Source organism: Manis pentadactyla, chromosome 14 (assembly GCF_030020395.1).
Source record: "Manis pentadactyla isolate mManPen7 chromosome 14, mManPen7.hap1, whole genome shotgun sequence".
In the NCBI taxonomy this organism is placed as follows: Eukaryota; Metazoa; Chordata; class Mammalia; order Pholidota; family Manidae; genus Manis; species Manis pentadactyla.
In genome coordinates, this window is record NC_080032.1 from 67884952 (window position 1) to 67907382 (window position 22431).

General features: G+C 36.8%; 1 protein-coding gene and 1 long non-coding RNA gene across 3 annotated transcripts; one reads left to right on the forward strand and one right to left on the reverse strand.

The window, feature by feature from the left end:
* The first annotated feature begins 855 nt into the window (after positions 1-855).
* On the forward strand, positions 856-16787 carry LOC130680532 (natural killer cells antigen CD94-like). Of its 2 annotated transcripts, XM_057491260.1 has the most exons (9): positions 856-939; positions 2055-2101; positions 2218-2390; positions 11274-11363; positions 12636-12728; positions 12873-12935; positions 14453-14604; positions 15457-15560; positions 16338-16787. In XM_057491260.1, the coding sequence occupies exons 4-9, from the start codon at positions 11357-11359 to the stop codon at positions 16498-16500; spliced, it is 582 nt and encodes a 193-aa protein (XP_057347243.1). In that variant the 5' UTR covers positions 856-939; positions 2055-2101; positions 2218-2390; positions 11274-11356; the 3' UTR covers positions 16501-16787. The 2 variants fall into 2 exon arrangements, with proteins under 2 accessions (XP_057347243.1, XP_057347244.1); XM_057491261.1 differs by lacking the exons at positions 856-939; positions 2055-2101; positions 2218-2390; positions 12873-12935 and having other exon boundaries at positions 10660-11363.
* On the reverse strand, positions 7802-15450 carry LOC130680533 (uncharacterized). The gene is made up of 3 exons (XR_008993555.1): positions 15316-15450; positions 11329-11515; positions 7802-10629 (listed from the first exon to the last, which is right to left on the reverse strand). It is a non-coding gene; the product is annotated as an uncharacterized LOC130680533 (long non-coding RNA).
* Positions 16788-22431: the final 5644 nt, after the last annotated feature.

The following is a 22431-nucleotide window of genomic DNA, read 5'->3' on the forward strand; positions in this document are numbered from 1 at the left end:
AGATTTCGAGCTGCAGTTGTTGGTCCTGCGAAGGGCCTTCGGCCTCCTCCTCTGTTGTAGGGACTATTGTAAATCCTATGGAATGAGGTGCGCGCACATTCAGAAAGGGTCGTCCCAGGAGTCACACTGAGTGGGCCTGGCCGAGATGAGGGGGGGAGCCTGTGCGACCTTTGGCGGGGGTGGAAGGGGCTGTACAAACAGTGGCCAAGGCTTTGCTTGGGGAAGAGCAGGAAGGCTTCCTGCCTGGGGCACAGGGGATGACGGGAAGGGGGAGGGAGAGGAAAACAGGACCGGGCAGGGCGGCAAGGCTGTGGCAAAGAGTCTGGGTTTTACTGGAAGGAGGGAGGTGCATGGTGAGGGCCCAGGAGGTAAACAAAGCCCATGCCAGATCACAAGTGGGGGGAATTTAATACAGGAAAATATTTACCAAGCTGGCAGAGAGCCTGAGAAGACAAACAGGAGACAGAAGACAGCAGTGAGTGAATCAGCAAGCTGGCACCATTTCCCGGGCTGGAGGTTCCCCCGAGCACATGGTGGCAACCGGGGCGCAGTGGGTGGTGCCGGGTGGGAGCTGGGAAGAGGAAGCCGCTGCTGCTTGGCTGGACTTAAAACCGCACAGCATGTGTAGCCCCAGCAGGAGGCAGAGCCGGAAGCAGAGAAAAAAAAGCATATCACCAGGCTTCTCCCCTCTTCCTACCTTCCAAATGCCAAGCCAGTAGCTCCCGTTGGCTGCACCTGACTGGACGCTGATTGGCCGTGGAGACTGAAATGCATTTTGCAGGAAGCAGCGCCCCGAGACATGAGCAGAGCAGGGGAAGGCCCAGGAGCAGGAAAGGATACGCCTGACAGAGTGGGAGAGACCGGATCTAACCGAGGCACAGAACCACAGCCTTTGGGGGATGATGCTCCTCGTACCCAGACCGGTGCCTTGTTAACACGGTATTCTTTGAGGAGAATCATTGAACCTGCCCTATATCTATGTGTCCATCTCTTTACTGTAACAGTAGGATCAGTAAGTTATCAATATGGACCCATGCGTGGAAGGGTCAGCAAGAAGGGAAGGGATTTTAGAAAAAAAGTTCTTGAAGAAAGAATTGAGTAGACTTTACTCCTTACGCTGACATGGGATATACAAGTCTACTTATCCACAGTGCTGAAAACCAAATATCTATAAATATTTTTATTAGTTTGGTTCTAAAACCTAAGCTAAACTAACTCTGGTTTTTATATAATACATTTTGCTTATGACAACACAGATGTGATTAGTTATGGGCTGAAGCACCAAATTCTACCGGTATTGTTAATTTATGCATGTATATGCACATTTTATATTGTAAAATACAAAATTGTGAACTTTAAAATACATTTCACCCCAAGGATTTTGGAGACAGAATTAGGGACTATATTTGTATCTTACATATCATTGCTCAGTTCTATATGTTTAAAGACATAATGAGAGAGCACTGTAGGTAGAACAATCTCTGGTCTATTCTTGCTGTCTGTCTGTCTGTCTGTCTGTCTGTCTGTCTCTCTCTCTCTGTCTTTCTGGAGGCAGGGGAGGAGGCTGTACTGGTGCTGCCTGTGTACCATGCTAGCAATATCTCACGATATCCTGGACTAGAATAGCATTTCCTTACTTTGAAAAGCACTTTACTACTATTTGTAAGGTAAGTTATTACCTTTAGATTGTGTTCTTGCTAAAACTGACATTTCAGGACAGTGTCTTGCTACAACCTGCTAAGCACGGGTGGCTTCTTTTAAAACTCAACACAATCATGACCTTCTGATTCACCTTTACTCCTGGCATTATTTTTACCATGTGCTCGCTTTCTTTTCCTGTCGTGTGAATTGGCTGTCCGTTTTGAAAACTTTGTTCCAATTACTGTTCAGTCGTGATTACAGTTCAGAGAGAACTCTGGGAGAAACAATTCCTTTCACAAGGTTTTGTATAAACAGACACCCTAATAATTTTTGTATAATATTATTTAATCATATAATATCCCCATAGCAGCCTAAGTATTCTTTAGTGTTCTTACTTTCTCATTTTTTTCCAGCTACAAAATATGCTACCTCTAACCACTCTTATCAGAAGAAAATCCAGGTAAAAAAAAGATCTCACATAAAATACAGCTCTAGTGTTTACAGTCTAATCCACGCTTTTTGATTGTCATGTTAGTTTTCTCTGAGTTTGACTCTTCTGCCCTCCTCCCCTCTTAGTGGGTAAATGGTGCAGTGATTCTGAATTTAGTGTCGCTTCCTGTGGTCCTGTTTGCTCAAGTGATAATGACACAGACAACAGTTAGAAGTATAACGGTCACTACGTCCAGGCTCGCACACCTCACTTTTGGTCTCCTGTACACCTGCAGCTACAACTTCTGTTCCTTGACCAGGTAAACTGTTTCAGTCTCCAGTATCTTTTGTAGTAGCTTCTTGTTCTTTTTTTATCAGGCATGCTGTTTCCTCTGCCTGATACCCATTCACCTCATGTCCAAGGTTGTATGGTCACCAAAAGGGCTAGGGCCAGATCAGAATCCAAACTTCCCTAGTAAAATTTAATCTCCAAACTACTGGAATGGATGGCCTCTGACCTATGTCCTAGTGGTTTTGAGCACTTTCTAGGCATTAAGTGCTTTATAAGTTTACACATTAAGCCATTGTCACAACATATTTCTAATAAACTATGTAATTATATTTTACCTTTTAAGTTGGTGGAAATGAATATTAAAGGGGTGCATAATCTACTACCCATGTTTATAGATCTAACAAAAAAACAGAATCACGCACTTGAAGCTACTGTCTTTTGACAACACATTTAGCACATTGAAGGGAAGAGAAGGATTATCTGATCAGGATCCATTAGAATCTGGTTTTGACTGTTGGGTAGTTCACCTTTGCACTGCCATCTCATTTAGCTTTGTGCTGTTTTTCTAGATTCTCTGTGTACCTTGTTCTCATTAGATTATCCCACAGATGCCATAATTTTCATTTGCTGAGAAGTTGCATTGATTTCTACCTCAATTGATTTTTAAGCATCATTCAATTTTTCATCAGTCTACTTATCACCTGATTCATTTATATATACATTCACACGTTCATTCATTAAATAGATAGTTATTTTTAAATCTGCTATGGCTTAGGCATGGTTCTAGGAGCTGCAGACACAGAAGTCAACGAGACAGATAAAATCCCTGCTCCCGCTGTTTCTTTCCCTGGCAGGCCTGAGACAGACAAGCGCAAGGCAGGTGCCGTTTTCCTCCCCTCCCCATCTTTGCTCCACACCTGGAACTGTGTGCACAAAAGAAGTTATAGCAATTTCTTAATCTGAACACATTTTGTCTTTTTTGTGTATTTGTTTTCAGAACCAGGCCTGCCATAACTGCTTATATACAGTGTCTTTTATATAATGAACCTCATGATATTTTAGGTGCTTAAAAACTTTAGAGAGACCCATATGCAGTAATGGACACAGATTTGAGGTTGGATCAAAGAGCCTCTGGGAGAATGGAAAGGTAGGCCTGAGATCAGTACCGTTATTAAACAGTTATTACTTATAAAGTACTTAGAAGAGTACATGACACATAATAAGGATTAGTTGGTGTTCGTTACATAAATACATATATGCAAACATGCAAATTACTTAGAAAATTCTCTGGCTCAACTCTCAGACTTCTCACTGATAGGTTGCAAAAAATACACAAATAGTAACAGAGCATTTTCTCTTTTGGTTCATGGTGCAATAAGCACACAAAATGTCAGAAACATTTGTTCCAGCAGTTTCTTTTGCAAATAGAGGCCAAATGGGCATTTTCTACACTAATGGGAAATATCTTTACTACAGATGTATGTAATTTCCAGCATCTCCATGTAGGTTGTACATTTTTATCATTAGCAGTGGTGATGCCTTAGACAGAAATCAGCAATGCAGCGTTTGGTATCAGAGGTGATTGGAAATATGCCTTCAGCAGCCACTACAGGAGCTAATTGTAAACAGGTCCAGAGACTTTACATGTTTGAGCACCTCCAATTTAGAAAAAGACTAGTTCTTTTTCTTTGAAAAATAAAAGCACATATATTGTTAGAGCTCTCCATCGTTTTTTCTCACATAGTTTCAACCACCATGTTTACTGTGACCTTTAGTTAAAGTAGCTAACTGCTATGACAGAAAATGCTCCTGGGTAGAGGCTGGAAACTGTCTACTGTGTAGAAGCATTTTCTCAGCCTAGAGGAGCTCATGAACACACGCAAGGCAACTTTCTACATTTTATATCTTAACGTAACAAAAAAACCCACATTTGTTAACATATTTTTTTAACTATGTATATGCCTTTCACTGTCTTTAAGGTATTTTACAGCTCTGTAAACTATGAAAACTGATAGAATATTGTCAAACTCCAGCTCTTATTGACCGTAAAGTATAACATCGCATGATTCTCTATTTGAGGGGTTATATTAGATTATCAGGATGGCTTAGGTTCTAATTTGTTTCAACTTTTCAGTAATTTAAAGTCTTATTTGTACTTTTATTATGGACATTATTACTTAATAGACTTTTACTGTAATAAAGTTAAAACACATTTAGAGGAGCTATCCATAACACCAAAAATTAAAGTACATCAATGGGCCACTGTTCATTCAAAAGAAGACAGATACTGAACTATCCTGATCCTTGAGTTTCCTTATTTCTTCACTGGTGTCCAGAAAAAAACCCCCCAAAAACTGGTTTCGAAATCCAGACAGAACTGCACCGACCAAAGCGGGGTACTCTCTTCGCCTCCTACTCCCCAGCTCCTGTGCTCTGACTGCTGTTCTCAGATCCTCGCCTGCCTTGCAGTGCACCACCTCAGAATCTTGCTTTATTTTCCCTTATGCACCCTTTCATGTCCCCTCTACTGTCAGTATTCTCTGGAACTGAAAAGTTTGAGAAACAGTATCCCCATCAGAAAGCACAAATACAACATGCATCCCCAGTGAATGACTTCAAAAAATTTTTGTTTTCTAGGGAACAGTTAATTGTTGCAGAAAGGGAAATGGCCACAATGTGGGGGAAAACCCTTATTGTTTATCTGACATAAAGAAAACTCGAGACAACAACAGTCTACAGCATGCCACACTCTGTAATGCAAAGGGGGAATTGGTAATGTGTATTTTGCATCCCGTACTGTCTCTGGCATTTAACTTGTCCTCTTCATCTGATTATTATGAATAAATTATAGCACACCATCTGTCTTTTGTAGGTTAGAACAGTTTGCTCCAGGGTCTGTGATTTACAATCATCATTTTATTTAGTCATCCCCCAAACCAATGACTTAAACATTATAATAATTATAAACTGTGAAATTCTGGCCTAGCAGTTGTTATTTATTTAATCACCAAGCTAGAAAGTGGTGGAGCTTAGCTTTGAATCCAGGTCATTCATATTCGAAGGCCAAGCCTATGAATCTTTGTTATTCATACTATGTGATTCACTATGCTGACTTAGACTAAGTCAGTTCAATGAGAAATCTGAATGTAGAATTTTGCCTGCAACTAGTGCATCTAATTTCAGGAGAAAAATGAAAACAAAAATAGCTTGAAGCCATGAATTTTACCTGACACAGTAGACCAAATGGGAGGAAAAACTTTTATCTCAAACTGTCATTGGCCCAGTTAGGACCACCATGTTTTCCTAAAAAGTATTTCTTGCCTTTTATAAAATAACATATACCTATTGACCATGCTGGCCTGGCTTATTATTTTATGCCATTCAATTATCCTTTCATTACATTAAAATCTAAAAACAATGGTGAAGAGGGATGAAAAGAAACAAAATTAAAGTCTAATACAAATTCATCTTTTACTTTTCCCATTTCCAAAAAATTGGGTGTCAAATTTACAGTTAGCAAGCTATTAATATTTTAAACATAATTGTAAATTTGTAGCTAAAAAATACGCAAAATGATATAAATTGATCTGTGAGAAAAAATCTATAGTAAACACTAATTTGTCACCCAAAATGTCATCTTGTAACCATTTGTTTTTTCTCCAATTTTTTATATCTGTGATAAAGATTTTACCATTGACTTTTTTTCCTGCTTACTAGTAAGTGTTTTTCTGAGTGTTAGGCTACTAAATGACCGTGAATCTAGCTCAAGTCAGATTCTGCCTGCTGTCTTCAACCTTTACAAACATGTGAATCTGAACAAAATCATATTGTTTTCCTATTGCACTATCTCCAATGGCTTTAGCTGTGCCAACCCCACATACCTCTCTGTGGTATGACTAGAGTCTGGGGCACCACGTGCATCCTACTCTCCATGAGTTTCCTTGACTTATGTCATGTGTAATTGGTAGTGTTTGTCCTATTTCATTACTGGAAAGAGAGTTAGTGTCCAACGTGGGACAGAAACTGCTCTTTCCTGAAATAAGGCCTTTGTAAGTGGAACAAATGTTTTGCATCCACTTTGGAAGCAGGAAGCATCTCCTTTTGGAAGAAAAGTGGTTAATATTCAGCAGAATGTGATGATCAATGATAGGGAGACCACTGGAATTATATCTTAGGACTACAGAATCATGAAGCAGAGGATCTAATGAAAAGTAAAGCCAGATAATAAATTTGCTTGAAGTCTCAGATATTGAAATAATTGGAGGAATCAACTAATAACCATGTTCACAAGGGAATAGATTAGTCTTTCTCCAACCATTTAGATCTCTAGGGCAGAAGGGACAAAGGGAACTCTGAAGGTTTATTTCAGGGCTTTACTTGGTGGCTGACTGAAGACTCCCATGTCCTTAGTGAGAAAAGGTCCACTTGAGCTAACGGCTAGACAGTGTAACCTGAACTATGTGCACTGTTATCATTGCCAGGATGTTGGCAAGTTTAAAATAGTTTGCTTGCATTTCACTGCATACTCACCAGGTTCAGTTCACCAAGATGGATGAATGCCGTATTAACTGTATGGACATTAATTTGGAAACACTGTTGTATTTCAAGATGGCATCCATTCATGCACACCAGAATGGTCTCTCTCCTCCTATGTTTGCTCATGTTTGTCTATGTTTTCATTCTTTTCCTGTCCTGAAACTATGGGACACTGGCCCAGTTCTTATTTATGTACAGCCACTCTGCTGTATTTCTTGAAATTCTTGCACTGTTAGAATAGTGACTCAGGGTTGTGTTGAGCTCTTCAATTAGGGCAAAGGACAAACAGCCTTCCAGAAGCACATGACACATCTCTGCTAGAAGTATGTGACCATATCTGATCCTGGGAAGCTGGTATGGGGTCAAAGTGTGGATAATATTTCCTTTCTTTGTATTTCAGGTGTGGATAGGCCTCCCTAATAAGTCCTTTACCTCTTTTGCAGGCAATACTCCTGAGGGAAACCTTGTCATCCTTGCGGTTACTAATTTTAGTTCCTCATAAGACTATTTGTCTGTTTAGCTTAATGTAAAGTAAAAGTTGGCCAAAGCTTAGAAATAAATTGACTATAGCCCCTCCCACCTTGGCAATCATCCCTTATTTTTTGTAACTGATACTTTGTTATGAGTGGGGCATCAGAAAGTTGTTGCATATATTTGCTATCAAAAAGTGTGAGTACAGAAGTTGGACTCAAAATAACCAGGATAATAGAAGCAAATAATACACATTATTATATAATTATGCAAAGTGACTCTCCATATTTTACCTAGAGGTAGACAAAACTTAGCAAATCTTAGCTCAGCAACTCTTAGCTAGTTGACTTTGAGCACATTTACTTGATAATCCTCTGCATCTTTATTTAAGAAATAGTACTATCAATAACAGGGCTTATAATGAGTAAATGAGGTAAATTATGCAAAATATCTAACAAATTTTGCAATGTAGTAAACCCCCAAATTGTCTGTCTTATAGATAATTATTAAATATAATATATATATTATGAAAATGTTGTCAATTTATAGGAAAATAAAATGCTAGGCATCATTATCATTGAGTCCAGTTGTATTTGAACCAACCATGATTTTTCTTTCTTTTTTGGTGGGGAGAGGCAAATCTGTGTACCACTTGAACTATTACTTATTTTTGTGTCAACTTGATTCACATTACAAACAAACAAATAACTAAATAAATATAGACTAGTTTTCTACTAAAAAGGTAGGGGAATTTTAAAACAGCCAAGATATGGAAGCAACCAAAGTGTCCATTGATAGGTGAATGGATAAAGAAGAGGTGGTACATATACCCAATGGAATATTATTCAGCCATAAAAAGAAAGAAGTCTTGCCATTTGCAACAACATGGATGGACCTAGAGGGCATTATGCTAAGTGAAATAAGCCAGGTGGAAAAAGACAAATACCATGTGATTTCACTTATTCATGGAGTATAAAAATAAAACAAAACTTAACTAACAAAACAGCAGTAGACTCAGAGACACTGAAAAGTGACTGGTGGTTACCATGGGGAGGGATGGGTGGGTAGATGGGATTAAGGGGCACAAAATCTCATACATAATATAAGTTGGTCACAAGGTTGGACGTGCAGCATGGAGATTACAGTCAATGATTCTATAACATCTTCCTATGTTGACGGTTGGTAACTGTACTAGTTGGGGTGAGAGTTTAATAATTTGTGCAGCTGTTGAATCACCGTGTTGTGTACTTGAAATATAATACTGTATATCAACTATACTTCAATAAAAATTTTAAAAGATAGCTGTGGAATCAATTATAAAATTTTAACAATAATCCTCTTCTATGACTCTCAGATTCATTTTAGACTACTAGATCTTGGAAATGTGTGTATTGATTGAGTCCCAGTGGACGAGAATTTAGTGCAAAAGTTAAAAGGCAAATTCTCTAGACTGACAGGCTTTTACTGACTCAAATAATCTTCTGTTTGTGTACTGATGTGTCTTATCATTCTTAGGGGACCTTCTACTTCCCTTGTCTTTTCTATACCCCAACTGCATCAACAGATATGAACCACAGAGCTTTACATCGTAGATATTTTTTGTCTAAAGGTCAAGAAAGACGCTTAGTGCTATTTTGATGATGCTTAGTAAAAATACTTGAGCTTTAGACTTCAAGAAGTGACCAATTTGTCACCTTCCTGTGTTATATCAGAGAACCCAATGGGCCCCTCATGCTCACCACAGAGAAACTGTTTTGGGCCACGTGGGGGTTGACAAGCCGCAGCTGCAGTCAACAAGCTCTCTGCAGCTCTCACATGAGGTTCTTACTCTTAAGACTCATGTGATGCGCTTTATTAGAAGAGATGTATTTTAAGGGCTGAAATTAAGAAATTTTGAAACGAATTTTACGTTTTCTCCACTCTGGTTTTATAAACCTCTCCCTACAATAAGCAAGCAGAAAATGCCAATATTTTATCCAAAATACATGTTACCAATTAGGACACCATTATTTGAATGCTGCTTTTTCTGTGTGTTCACACCTCACTTTATAAACTAGCTATTTGGCAGTGTTTGGTGCTGGAAAAGATTTAAAAATACTCAGAATGTTCACACTGTATTGTTTCTTTCATTTGAGTCTGTGTAAGCTATTCCTGAACCAGATGAAGAGTTGGTTAGGTCCCTTTCCCTTTGGTAACTGTTAGTCCATTCTTGGGTTTTGTGATTCTGCTATTTTGTTCCTTCAAGTTTTTCTTTGTTCTTATACTCCACAGATGAGTGAAATCATTTGATACTTGTCTTTCTCTGCCTGGCTTATTTCACTGAGCATAATGTCCTCCAACTCCATCCAGGTTGTTGCAAATGGTAGGATTTATTTTCTTCTTATGGTTGAATAATATTCCATTGTGTAAATGTACCATCTCTTCTTTATCCATTCATTTACTGATGGACACTTAGGTTGCTTTCATTTCTTGGCTGTCGTAAATAGTGCTGTGATAAACATTGGACCTCATGTATTTTATAAATCATGCTTATTTCACTATCTCTAGAAGACAGTGATATGTATCAGTATTTTATATCACATTACAATGTCTTATATATTGAAACCATTTATTTAGAAAATTTTTATGCCTCTGTATAGAGGTAATTATTTAAAAAATGTCCTGATTTTAGTATTTTATTAACCTTGAGTCTCTTGTTTTGAAACTGTGCTTCACACATGATTGCTTCCAGATTTTTCCCAGTATAAAAACAATTTGGGCCTCACTCATTAATAAATTGTATTTGCATGAAATCTGGATGAAGGAATTTTCATGTTTACTTTCTCTGGTATATTTTATATTTTATACTTTAGCAATTTTGGTGGTTCAGTAAAAGCAGTCCTAAAGATGGAAAACTTCAACTTCATGGAGATTGAGAAACCAAACTATAGTCCTTTTTTGTTTTTCTTTTTGTCATTGATAAAAATACAGTAAAAATTATAATAATGAACTTATTAGTCAAATAAGGATAATAGAGCAGCTGTACAACATTGGAGAGTCAGTTTTGAAAGAAGCTTGTAAGGCTAGTGCATGAGGCACTGGAGCGTGGGCTTGGACCAGCCGAGGCAGTCGTAGAGCACAGGTGTGCATGAGCATGTACTTGGGGCAAAAATGAGAAGTCGCTCTGCTTCTTTCTTTTTGATCTTTGCCTTCCATAGCTGGGTTCATGAGACACGGATCAGAAGAGCAGAATGAGACATGGAACTACCCACCAGTCTGTGCTAAAGAGAAGAAATGAAAACTAAAAATAAGTATATAGACACAGAAAGATAGGCTTGATTTGAAATATATTGCAATGTGTATTCTGGACAAGGCCTGGGTTTCAAACTTGAGGTCTTGGTCAAGTACTTAACTCTACTGTGCTTTAGTTTTCTCATTGGTAAGATGAGCATATTAATGTATCTTCATTATTAAGCCATTTTCAGAAATAAAACAGCTAACATATGTCAAGTGCTTTGAACTGCATTGGCACAAGGTAAATAACAAATATTTTTCATTATTAAAAGAGGACAATTCTATGTGGAATTTTATTGCACTAAGTAAATTTACCTTTGGTTTACCCATATTTTCCCCTATTCTCCAAATAATTTTTAAGGTGACTTTGATATTCAAACATTCAAAAAAAAAAACAACCTCCTTCTCACCTTCTTTTGTGACAAAGTGTTCACATTACACAAAAAGAGTACGAATTTCCTGTGTTGTGGTTCCGGAACATTTTAGAAGCTAGTGATTTTACTTTGTCTTGTTCATTGTGCACATCCATGTCTCACCATAGAAGACTCAAGAGCATTGTTTAAATGCACAATTTTTGTTTCTCTTTCTTTTTAAAACAAATTTCTCCATACACAACTTTTGGATTCTTTAGCCTCGAGCTCAGCTCTGTGACCCACCATTCTTGAACAAGACACAGAGTGCCTTACCTGCGTCAGCACTGGACCAAGACTTCCCATGGCAGGTATGTGCAGCCCAGATCATAAAATTAATACATGAAAATAGCCAGAAAAGGTGTATCTCTGGGATATGGCTAATTCCAAGGTGGTGCTTTAACAAAGAAGCAGGCATTTTTAGACTTCCCACATGTCAGCACTTTCCATTTCTGACTTCATTCTGCAAATGAAAAGTGATTTTGTGAAGCTTTACCAATAGGCTTAAAGTGGCTTCTGACAGGGAGGGTTAGCTCTAAATTCTGAATGGAAACTGAATTTCCAGTGAAATTATGAGCAGCACCATGCTAGCATAGAAATAGATAGAGAATGTTGAATATTAACAACACAATGCTTAAAGGTGTGTTTTAAAAATATTACCATTTGTGTTGTGATATCCGCAAACCACCCAGATAAACAGTTTGATACACTGGGGTGTTGCTAATGACAACACCCTTTGGGAGCATGCTAATGTTAATGTTTAATCTCCTAATAATAAATTGTTTAGGGGAAATGTCTATAAGCAAGTCATTTTTGGTATGAGAACATGTAAAAAGCGGTTGCTTATATGTCAAAATTTAATGTACTGCGAAATGAACCCAGATCCCCAGAGTATTACCCATACATTCGTTGGAGAACCTTTCTTCACACCAGATTTAGAATGCTCCTATGTCTTCTTTCCATGTAAAAAGGCTACAAACCTTTGAACAGCTTGACATTTCTCAGCGCAGAGGATGCATTGAGATTAGCAGAAGGGCATATTCCTGCCAAGTAGTTTTCTGACAGTGGTAGAATGTGCTAAATGAAAGACTCTGGGCCTGGCAAACTGTCATTTGATTTCTCACTTGGATACTTACCAGCTTTGATATCTTGGGAAAATATTAGTGGATCCTAAGGTTTCTCACCTGCCTAATGGGAATCATATGATCTTGTGTTTTTGTTGAGAAAATAGAAATAAATGTCAGTTACATAAGCCCATAAAACAGGAATTGGTGCCTGTTAGATCTCTAAGCTTCTTTGCCAAATAAAACAATAGACGGTAAATTCACTTTGCTGAGACAGAGCTGGTAAAGAAGAAAACGTGTGGGTAAATCCCACTGACGAATAAAGTATGCCACATAAAAATGTTGGTTTGGGTGTAGTTCGGAATGGAGTGTCTTCATTTTCCAGTGTTTTACTGGCAAAGTGATCAGGTTATCAAACCAAAGAATTTTTAAGATTCTTTCTCAAAGGTTTTTGCTTTTAAGAACTTCAGCTTCTGTGTTTGTTCTTGAAGTTATCACTGGCCCTCTCTTCCTTCACAGCTTCTCAGAGCACTCCTTGGAAATTGATCAGTGGCGTCTTAGGAGTAATGTGCCTTTTGTTGATGTCTACTTTGGCAATTTTGTTGAGAAATTGTAAGTTTTTCTAGGCAAGTCTATATACAAAGATCAAAGTTATGATGAAACCATTTAATAGTAAAAGTTTCATTTTACGAATGTGTAATATATTATTTCATATACCTGTGTCTAATAAAGTAAATTTCTGATCATTTCCTATAGCATTCACTAAAAAAAGTATTCAGCCAGCATTGTCTCCAGGATCCACCATAGGTCTCCAGGGAGGTAGGTTCCAAATTTTGGAAAATCTTAAGAGTTGGTAGGGAATGAAATAGACAACTTTTTGCTTTTCTCACACAAAAGCATGATGGAATATTACACTTAGTAATATAAGTTTGCCTACTAATTGTGGACTAGGCACATTTCATTGTTCTCTAATGTAAAAATTATTAAATTGCCTAGACCTAAATTTATATATTTAAGTAAAAAGAAAAATGTTAGCAGAAGTGACATATATTTCCTGTATGAGTGCTCATGTTTATGTAACAAATCAAAAATAATTTGCCATAAATATATTACAGAGAATTCTAATTAGCTGTTTGCTTATAACCCCTACTTTTATATCTCCTTTATCTTTGCTTTTTCTTCTTCTATGACTCAGAATATAGTGCAGAGATTTCTGCAGTTCTAAACCCTATTAATCCAATGAAAGCCAGCTCTAAATCCAGTTTCTAATATGTATTTTTTCCAAATGCTATCCAAGATGTCTTACCATCTTCTGTAATTATGTGGAACTTCCTTTATTTCTTTTTCCTTGGCATTTTTCCAGCTTTACTGATACATAATTGACATATATTTTGTAAGTTTAAGGTGTACAAGTTGATATGATGCACATATATTGCAATATGATGAGCTAACCACACCATTAGCTAACACTTCCATCATGTCACATAATTACCTTTTTTTTTGCAGTGAGAACATTTAAGATCTACTCTCTTAGCAAATTTTAAGTGTATAAAACAGTGCTGTTAACTATAACCTCAATGCTGTGCATTAGATCCCCAGAACTTACTGATCTTCTTCTAATTGGAAGTTTAACCCTTTGACCTACATCTTCCCATTTCCCCCACCTCCAGCCCCTGCTAATCACCACTCTACTCAACAACCTGGTGTCCTTCATGTGGCAAAGATTTGAGTGTTTACCATGTGTCATGAGCTTTATCACCGAGGATAGTAAATATTTAAAACTCTATCACTGGGAAACCATATGACCAGATTTCCAGCTAATTGTTTTTATTCATCTTCATTTTGAAAATTAAAATATCCTAAAAACATATTAGAATTCTCCCAATGTACTGTGTATTTTCTGACTCAAGAAATATGTTAAAATACTCACCTTTAAATATCTCTTTCATCTAGTTTATTCCTGTTTACACAGTAGAGCTCAAATTTGGGTCACTTCCCCAAAAAGGCTTTTCCAACCACCTCACATTATACTCTTCTATACAATGTTTTGACATACCGAATTTCTTGTGTATGCACACCCAAATTACCATTAACTATAAAAAATAAGTGATTGGAAACAATACAATTCTGACTCTACAATATAATCCCCAAGAAGAAAAACACCATGTCTGGCTTGGTCATGTGAGTATCCCCTGAACTGTGGTATAGGTAGTAGAGTCTCAAAGAGTATTTCATAGAAAAAAATGAATAAATAACAAATAATTTTTGAATGAGTGAATAGCATTGAAAAATAGAATCTCAATGTCAACAGTCACGTTTTATTTTTTTTCTCTTAGGCTCTGGCTGCTGTTCTTGCCATGAAAAGTGGATTGGGTACCAGTGCAACTGTTACTTCATTTCTAATGAATTAAAAAGTTGGGCAGAAAGTAGGAATTTCTGTTCTTCTCAGAATTCCAGTTTACTTCAGATGCAAAATGAAGATGAATTGGCATGTATTTAATTGTGGTTTCTCACATTTTCTTTGACCTATTGGTCAAAGAAAAATAGGCAAACATATTAAGTAAGCTGACTACTTTATTCATGCCTTTAATCAGATAGTAAATGGATGGTTATATGTGAATGAACAATTTATTGATTTCCTATACTTTGAAATAACCACTGTAAAATGTACATGAACTTTCTCAAAGATTTATAGTCTAGAGATAAAAATCATGATAGGTGCCAGATAAAGTACAAAAAACTTTTTAGAGAGAATTAAAAGATGAGATACTAGGTCATCATTTTTATTCAAAGAACCAACCAAACAACCTTGTAATTGTTAGTTCTTTAATTGAATTTACTATTTCTTTTGTAATTACATATCTTTTGTCATCACTCTGGGATATAATGTGGAATGAAAATGGAGAGTCTGATCACAAAAATTACCCAATTCTTAAGAAAAGGTGAAAAATTTATTGAGCTGCATGCATGCTAAGTATAGGATGAGTATGTTATATCCATGAAATCTGTCACTCAAGATTCTGATTTAGGATCAAATTTGATTGGCGATCTCCTGTGATGGAAGTGTTTCAAGAAATCTCCAGCTTCCTTTATACCATTTTTCATTCCTTGAAGGAATGATATTTTGTGGCATCTTTTTCTCTACTAATGGATGGGCCTGGTAAGTGAAAAAAAATATGAAGGAAGTGACCATACATACCTCTTCAGCTAGACGTTAAAATGATATCAGTTCATGTGATTGAAAGGCTGAATCTGATGCTGACACTGGCTTTCTTAAAAGTACATTATTCCCAGAGTAGATTCTGATGAAATTAATCAGTTTGTTTCTGTTTCCAAGCAGCATTTTATGAACTCCAGTAAATATTTTTACTGGATTGGACTCCATTACAGTGAAGAACAAAGCGTCTGGGTGTGGGAGAACGGCTCTGCTCTGTCCCGAGATCTGTAAGTTTCCAGCAGTCAAGGTCTTCTCTGTTCTTTATAAGTTTTTCTGTGGCTCTCGCCAGAGATTTACCGTCAAGAAGCACTAGATAAGAACCTGCCCTAGAGCATGAGAACAGAGTAAAGAGAATAGATACAACAGAGTAATGATTTTAGTCCCATCTAGAACATCAAAGTTCATGCTCAAGTGACATGACGTTAGTGTACTTCTGACCATAAAGGTGCCAAAGACATATGATTTTCTCTGCTTTAGTGTAAACATTTGGGCATGTATGTGCAGACACTCACATTCCTGGAACTGGTCCAGGGAAAACTGTAAAGAAATCCATTATTTTCTCAGTATCCTCCCATATTTCAAATATGCTGGAGTTACTCCTATATGTTTATTTATAATCTTTGAATCTCATTTTCCTTCATAAACATGGGTTAGCATCATCATATAATGACAAATTTTATGCTCTGATTTGTATTCCTAGCCTAAATTAGTCCATCTTTAAACCAAATAGAAGCAAAGTATATCATATTGCAAAACCATTAATATTGATAGCAAAATTTTAAAAATCCCTGGCTTCAATGTTCTTGACTATTGAGGTTATAACTTGAGTTATGAAGTATTGTGCTCTGAAATTGTGAAAGCTTGGCTATTTAATGAAAGCACTACAACTCAACAAGTGAATTTCTCATTCAAATGCTCTTAAAGGTTCTATTGCTTAATAAAAAAAAACCATCCCTGAACATTCTTTTTTCCTTTTCCATACAACAATTTATTTTTCATTACAGATCTCCATTGTTTCGAACTGTAAATACAAAGAACTGCATTACATACAGTGCAAGCAAAAACGTTTTGGGTGAACCCTGCAAAAAAGAGCATCGTTTTATCTGTAAGCAACAGCTTTTTAAAGATGTTTCCAGGAGCGAGAAGGGTGCAATGAAGGTCCAGTAGTAATAAGAATGTACCTTTGCTTCTTACAGTATAGCTAATTATCTACTTCTGGTATCTGTAAAATGTTTCAAACTGTGTCTTATACAATTTTCATACATTTGAAACCACAAGTTTTAAAGTTGATGAAGTTTGTACACCTACACCTGAAATTATAAAGCATCAACAAAAGAATGTCATTAATGTTGACTTAATGCATGTGTTCACTGGTGAGTTTAGCATATTTGTATGCATCTATTTTTATACACTTTCTCTGCAGAAATTCAAATAAAACAATTCACACCAAATAATATGTATCAACATCATTTTATCTCTTTGTATGGCATGCCAAATTGGGAAATCCCATCTTCATCTCACTTTTCTGGAGTTAATTCTTTCTGGATATTTATATAGCTGTGTGTTTTCATGTAGACTTGAAAGTACCTCATGACGGTTTCCTAATGTGCATCATCCAGCTTCAGAGGGGAACACATTGTGTATCTTCTCTTGATACTCCTGAGTTCTGTAGAACAACTGCCCGTCTTTGGGCAAAGATATGGTTCCTGTGTAATTGCTTTCTGATTTTGAAAAGATAAAGGGAAACTAGGCCCAGATTACATAAGTTTACAAGACATTTCTTTACTCCACAGATTTCAGATTTTTCTTGCTGTATGCTTAACCATCAGTAAAAAATTCACTTACACGTGCACGGAAGATCTTCATCTCTAATCAACCCCACAGCCCTTTTCCTAAAACTTATGTGTCAAATATTGAACATTCCTCACCTCCTCCTGCTCCCGCTTTTGTGAGAGGGAGCGCTGCAAGTTATCGAGGGGTTTCTGAATGTGTCGAAAAAGGGATGGGAATACAGTAAGCTCCAATACCTGTGAGCTCGATGGGTTTTCCCCTACCTTACAGATATCAAAAGCCACTTCTCTTTTTTTAACTGTTGCTTATACATCTTAAGAAATTTATATTGACATCTCTATTTGCTTTAGTTTTATATTTCAATTAAATGATGATACTTAAGAACCTCAAATTGATTCTTAATATATAAAGAGCCAGGAAGAGGAAAGGATCTTGTTTATTTCTCAAAATGTAAATATAAAGAACTACAAACGAACTCTTCACATGTTTTGACCACAAGCCATGCTGGCAGTCAGAGCCAGGCCATCAGCGGATGCGTTCTCTGGGCAGCAGACACAGAAGCTGGGTTAACAGATGTGTACACAATCTCCTTTCTCAGTAACCGCACAAACTGGAGCAGGGCAGAGAAAGAGCGCAAAGAGGTGCCTGCTGGCCTCCCCAGTCCCTAGAGGATTTCGGTCAGCCCCTAAAAATGCGTTTAGTGGAAGCTGCCTCTCAGAGCACACTAACGAAGATAAGCTGATTTAGGCTGCTTTCACAGAAAGACTAGGGGTGTGTTTCAGTGTGCTGCCTCTTTAACTTTTTATATTAACTCTTTAATTTTCTCTCTCTTTGTTGATATTCTTAGTTTGCTCATGCATTGTTCTCCTGACCTTAGGTTTTTTTTTTTTTTTGATGGTTATTTTGAATTATCTGACAGGTTGATCATACAACTCCATTTCATTAGTTCCATTTCTGGTGATGTACCATGTTCCTTTATTTGGAACATATTTCCCTGTTTCTTCACTTTCATTCACTCTCTTTGTTGGTGTCTGTACATTAGACAAAAGAGCCACTTCTCCAAGTCTTCATAGACCAGCTTCATATAGAAGACCCTCACCAACCAGCCTGGCCACAGATCCTGGGGGTCTCTCCAACCTTTGGACTAGTTCAGTCCACTCTCTCTGTGCTCAGTGGCCCCTAGTCATCTAGAATATGCCAGTTCTTGTTTTGACACAAGGGAGATGGGAGCCAGTTCCTCAGGAAGCTCCCATACAAGTTGGATCATCAGATGCTCTTTCCACTCTTCCCTCCCCAGAGAGAAGTTGGGAGCTGTGGATTTTTGTCCACTCACTCTGCTGGGCCAGGAGAGGGTCTATGGTGCTATGGAAACTCCTATCCCACGCTGTCATCTTTTTCTCACTGGTACCAGGCGATCAGACCCTGCTGGGTCCCACTGACACTCCAAGACAAGCTAGACAGAACCCAGTCCTTTGACTATCTGCCTGAAAAGTTGGGGCATTGGATATACACTCCATTTCTCTTCCTCTCAAGGAGGAATCTGGAGTTCTCACTCTGTGATGGACTAGGTGGAAGGGATAGTGGGGCTATGGTGACTACCAGCCCACACCACTGTCACTGTGCTTCACTGGCCCCTAGTGGCTGCATAATGCCAAGCGCCATCAGCATTCTGAAACAGGCTACACAGAATCTAGCTGGGAATTTCCTCCTGATGCATGACATCGTGCAGGAGTAGAGATTAGGCAAGAGGATGTCTCAATTCACCAGTATTGAAGTGGATAGTTTTCACCCAGAGTGTGGGAACTTCTCAATTTGTTTCAGAATTTCCCACAAAAGGAAGGTGTCCATGAATTATTATTGAATTGGTGTCTTTGTGATGGGAATTAGGGTTAAGGGCTTCCTATCCTGCCATCTTGTTAATGTCATTCTGCCAACACTGTTTTCTTAGAAGTATAAATAAAAATAAACAGATTCATAATTTATGTATATGTACCTATTTACAGCCTCAAGTGATACTAAATAGAGATATTTATTCACTCTATTTCTAAAATACATTTAAATAAGACTTGGTTTGCAATCAAATGCAATATGACTGGATTTTAAATTTACAAAAATATTACTATGTGTAAGTGGATTCATCTCATCACTGAGAAAGCCATTGCCATTGTAAACAATGCCATAAAACATTTTCATATAGTGAACCTTCAATGTTTTCTAATCTTTATGCTGAGGTTTTCTGAACCCTACTCTTTGAGATGCTTCTAGATACTATAAAGCTTATACTGACAAATATAATGTGATACTCTTCCTCTGTATGTTTTTACTTGATTCAACATTAAAAAGAACTGCATTTTTTCAGCCATTATGGTTTACAGCTGTTTATTCAAACACTAAATACATGAAACAGAGGGGCTACAAGAAGGCAAAAGCATATACAGAGAATAAAATCATCTCAGGTAAACATTTTAGAATGTTATTCTCTGAGAATTTATGAGTCTTCCTTACAAGTTTTTACTAATTAAGTGTATGAAACAGATTTCAGAGTAAGGATCTAAAAGATAGGACACATTAATAAATATACTAGCTAAACTCCCATGTTCACATTGCAAACATGGTCACCTGACTCCAGATATTCCTGCATCTCTCCCCCAATCCATAAAATTAATAAAGAAAGCAAATAAAACCACACAAGACCCATGTCTTTTTAACATCTCCAGAGACACATAGTATCACAACCTTCAAATTTTCTGTACGTAGTTAAAATAAATTTTAACAGAGCCTTTGCTCCAGCCTGTTACCTAAGGCCTGTGGTACAGGGGAGAGGGGTTAGTCCTTGTAATATTCTACGAAGAAGAAAGGAAGAGAGGGCATAGATCAAGCACAGACATAATCAATCCAGGAGGATAAAACTGCAATAATAAATTCCAAAATGCCTAATACGGTCTGGGATTTGGTAGTTTCTAACACTGGAAAAGGGGTTTGCAATGTAAGACAAATGAGAGACCTGGAAAAGCATTTTTTCCTGTGGAAGAGGCAGATAATAAAAAAGGGGTGGTGTGTCTTTTACATGGGAGTATGAAAGTAAAGAAATAATTTGAAGGACTTAAGGATCCTGAAGAAATGAAAGAGAAAAAAGACATGCCTTCCCCTCTCCCTCCTCCAGTCAACCCCATCCACAAAGGAAACTGCACAGATAGGGCAGAACTGACAGAAGAGGGAGCTCTCCAACTAGGCGGCTTGACCATGACATCAGTAGGAAAAAAAAAAACGAAATCCATTTACATAAAACCCGTTTAACAAATACAAGGATGTGAATACAGGATTTTCTACCTACAAAAAGTTATCCACCTAAAAAAGGAAACAGCCACAAGACTGAAGAAAACTATAACACAACACTGTAAATGAGATTAGATATCCTTACACTGTAATAAAAAGAACAGGAATGGAAAAAAAAGCTGAAATGAAGCAGGGATGGATTGAGCTCAAGAAATTAATACAAGGCTAAAAGTAAAAAGATAAATATTGATAAGGCAACGAAAGCTGGGGTTGGAATCTTAACACAAATATGTTTCTATGGAGATTACATTTATCCAGTAACAGTGCTTATTTATATATTACAAAAATTATAGGAGCTGCAAGAATACACAGTAACACATTAATAAAAGGTGACTTTAACAGGTCACTCTCAGAAATGACAGAAAATTTGGACAAAAAATAAGTTATAGATGATCCAAATAATATAGTCAGTATGGTAGATATTTTGGATATATGTTAATTACTACAAACGGATAAGGGAAAATATGATTTCTTTACAAATGCACCTGAAATATCCACAAAAATTGAATATATAAAACTCTTGAAGAAAAATAAAATGTAAGGATACTACCTTAACTGTAGTTTATAAATATACTTATGTATGTATATGTATATGTATATATGCATATGTATGTAGGTATGTGTGAGTATTCTAAAACCAGAATTTTACTTTGCAGAAAATATTGAGGTAGTCCCTTAGAGTCAGGAAAATGGCATCGTGCCAATTACCTCCACTACTTACTAACATTGTTCTGCTGTTGTTAGCCAATGTAACTAGGCCAGAAAAAATGAATAGAAAGATAAAAATGGGGGAAAAATGCTGTATTTGTATGTGTATGATAATATATCTAACAGTCAAGATAAGCCTAAATTTACTAATAAGAAATTCAGTATGTTAGCAAATTGTAAAATTCATATGTAAAATAAATAGCTTTCATCTACTCAATAAAACCAGTTACAAGACATATTGGATGCAAAGCCTTATTTACAGTAATGATAAATAAGACGGAATATTTGGAAATAAACTGAAAAAGGTCTATTCCAAGTTTGTATGAAAAAATGTAAAACATTCCTGGAAGATGAAAAATAGACTTTTAAGCAGGTAAAAACATCTTCTGATTTGGGTCAGGACCTTTTCTTAAGTCAGTTTGTAAATTTGAAGTGATCCCATTAAAAATCCGAAGATGACAGATCTGGGCACTGAAGTTCATATAGAAAAATAAACACAGGATATGTAGACTGCAAAAGCATAACCACAATGAAGAATTAGGCCTACTAATTATTAAAACACACCTCAAAAACTTTCAGTTAAAATAATGTGGTTAGTAATGACCACAAATAGACCAAAGGCATAGAATGAAAAGACCATAAATAGTCTCAACTACATATAGAAATTTAGATTATGAAAAAAGTGGTAACTAATAAATGTAATAAATCATGGGCTTTTAAATAGGTATTGTCTGGACAATTGGATAGCCATTTGAAAAAGGTTAAAACTAGATATACTCCTCAAACCATATAGAGAAATAAACTACAGAATATAAAGAAACCATACAAATACTAGAAGAAAACTTGATGTATTTCTTTATGACTTGAGGAAAGGCTTTCTAATTATACTTAAAGCTTAGATGCAATACATGCAAAACTTGAAAAATATGGCTATCTAAATTTATTTTAATTTGCATAGCAAAAAATACCAAAAGCAAAGTCAAAATACACATGAAAAACTTTGAAAAGAACAAAATTTCTCTAGGAAAAAATGGCAAAGCTTTCAAAGAGTTTTTTCACATGAAAAGATATAAAAATGGCCCTTAAACTAAGAAAATTGACTGCAGTCATCATAAGAAAAATTCAGACTAAAATTACAATGAGGTTCTATTTCTCATCTGCCAAAAATTCAGAAGTTTGATGAAGTTGAGGGGAAATAGACATTTTCACACATTGCTGGTAGGAATGCTAAATGTCACATATCCATGGAGAGAATTTCTTCCC

What these genes read in the sequence shown, in the direction of transcription:
- LOC130680532 (XM_057491260.1), top strand. An exon ending in GGCAATTTTGTTGAGAAATT is followed by an intron (nt 12,729 to 12,872) that starts GTAAGTTTTTCT and finishes CATTTCCTATAG; the next exon opens with CATTCACTAAAAAAAGTATT. An exon ending in TGCAAAATGAAGATGAATTG is followed by an intron (nt 14,605 to 15,456) that starts GCATGTATTTAA and finishes GTTTCCAAGCAG; the next exon opens with CATTTTATGAACTCCAGTAA.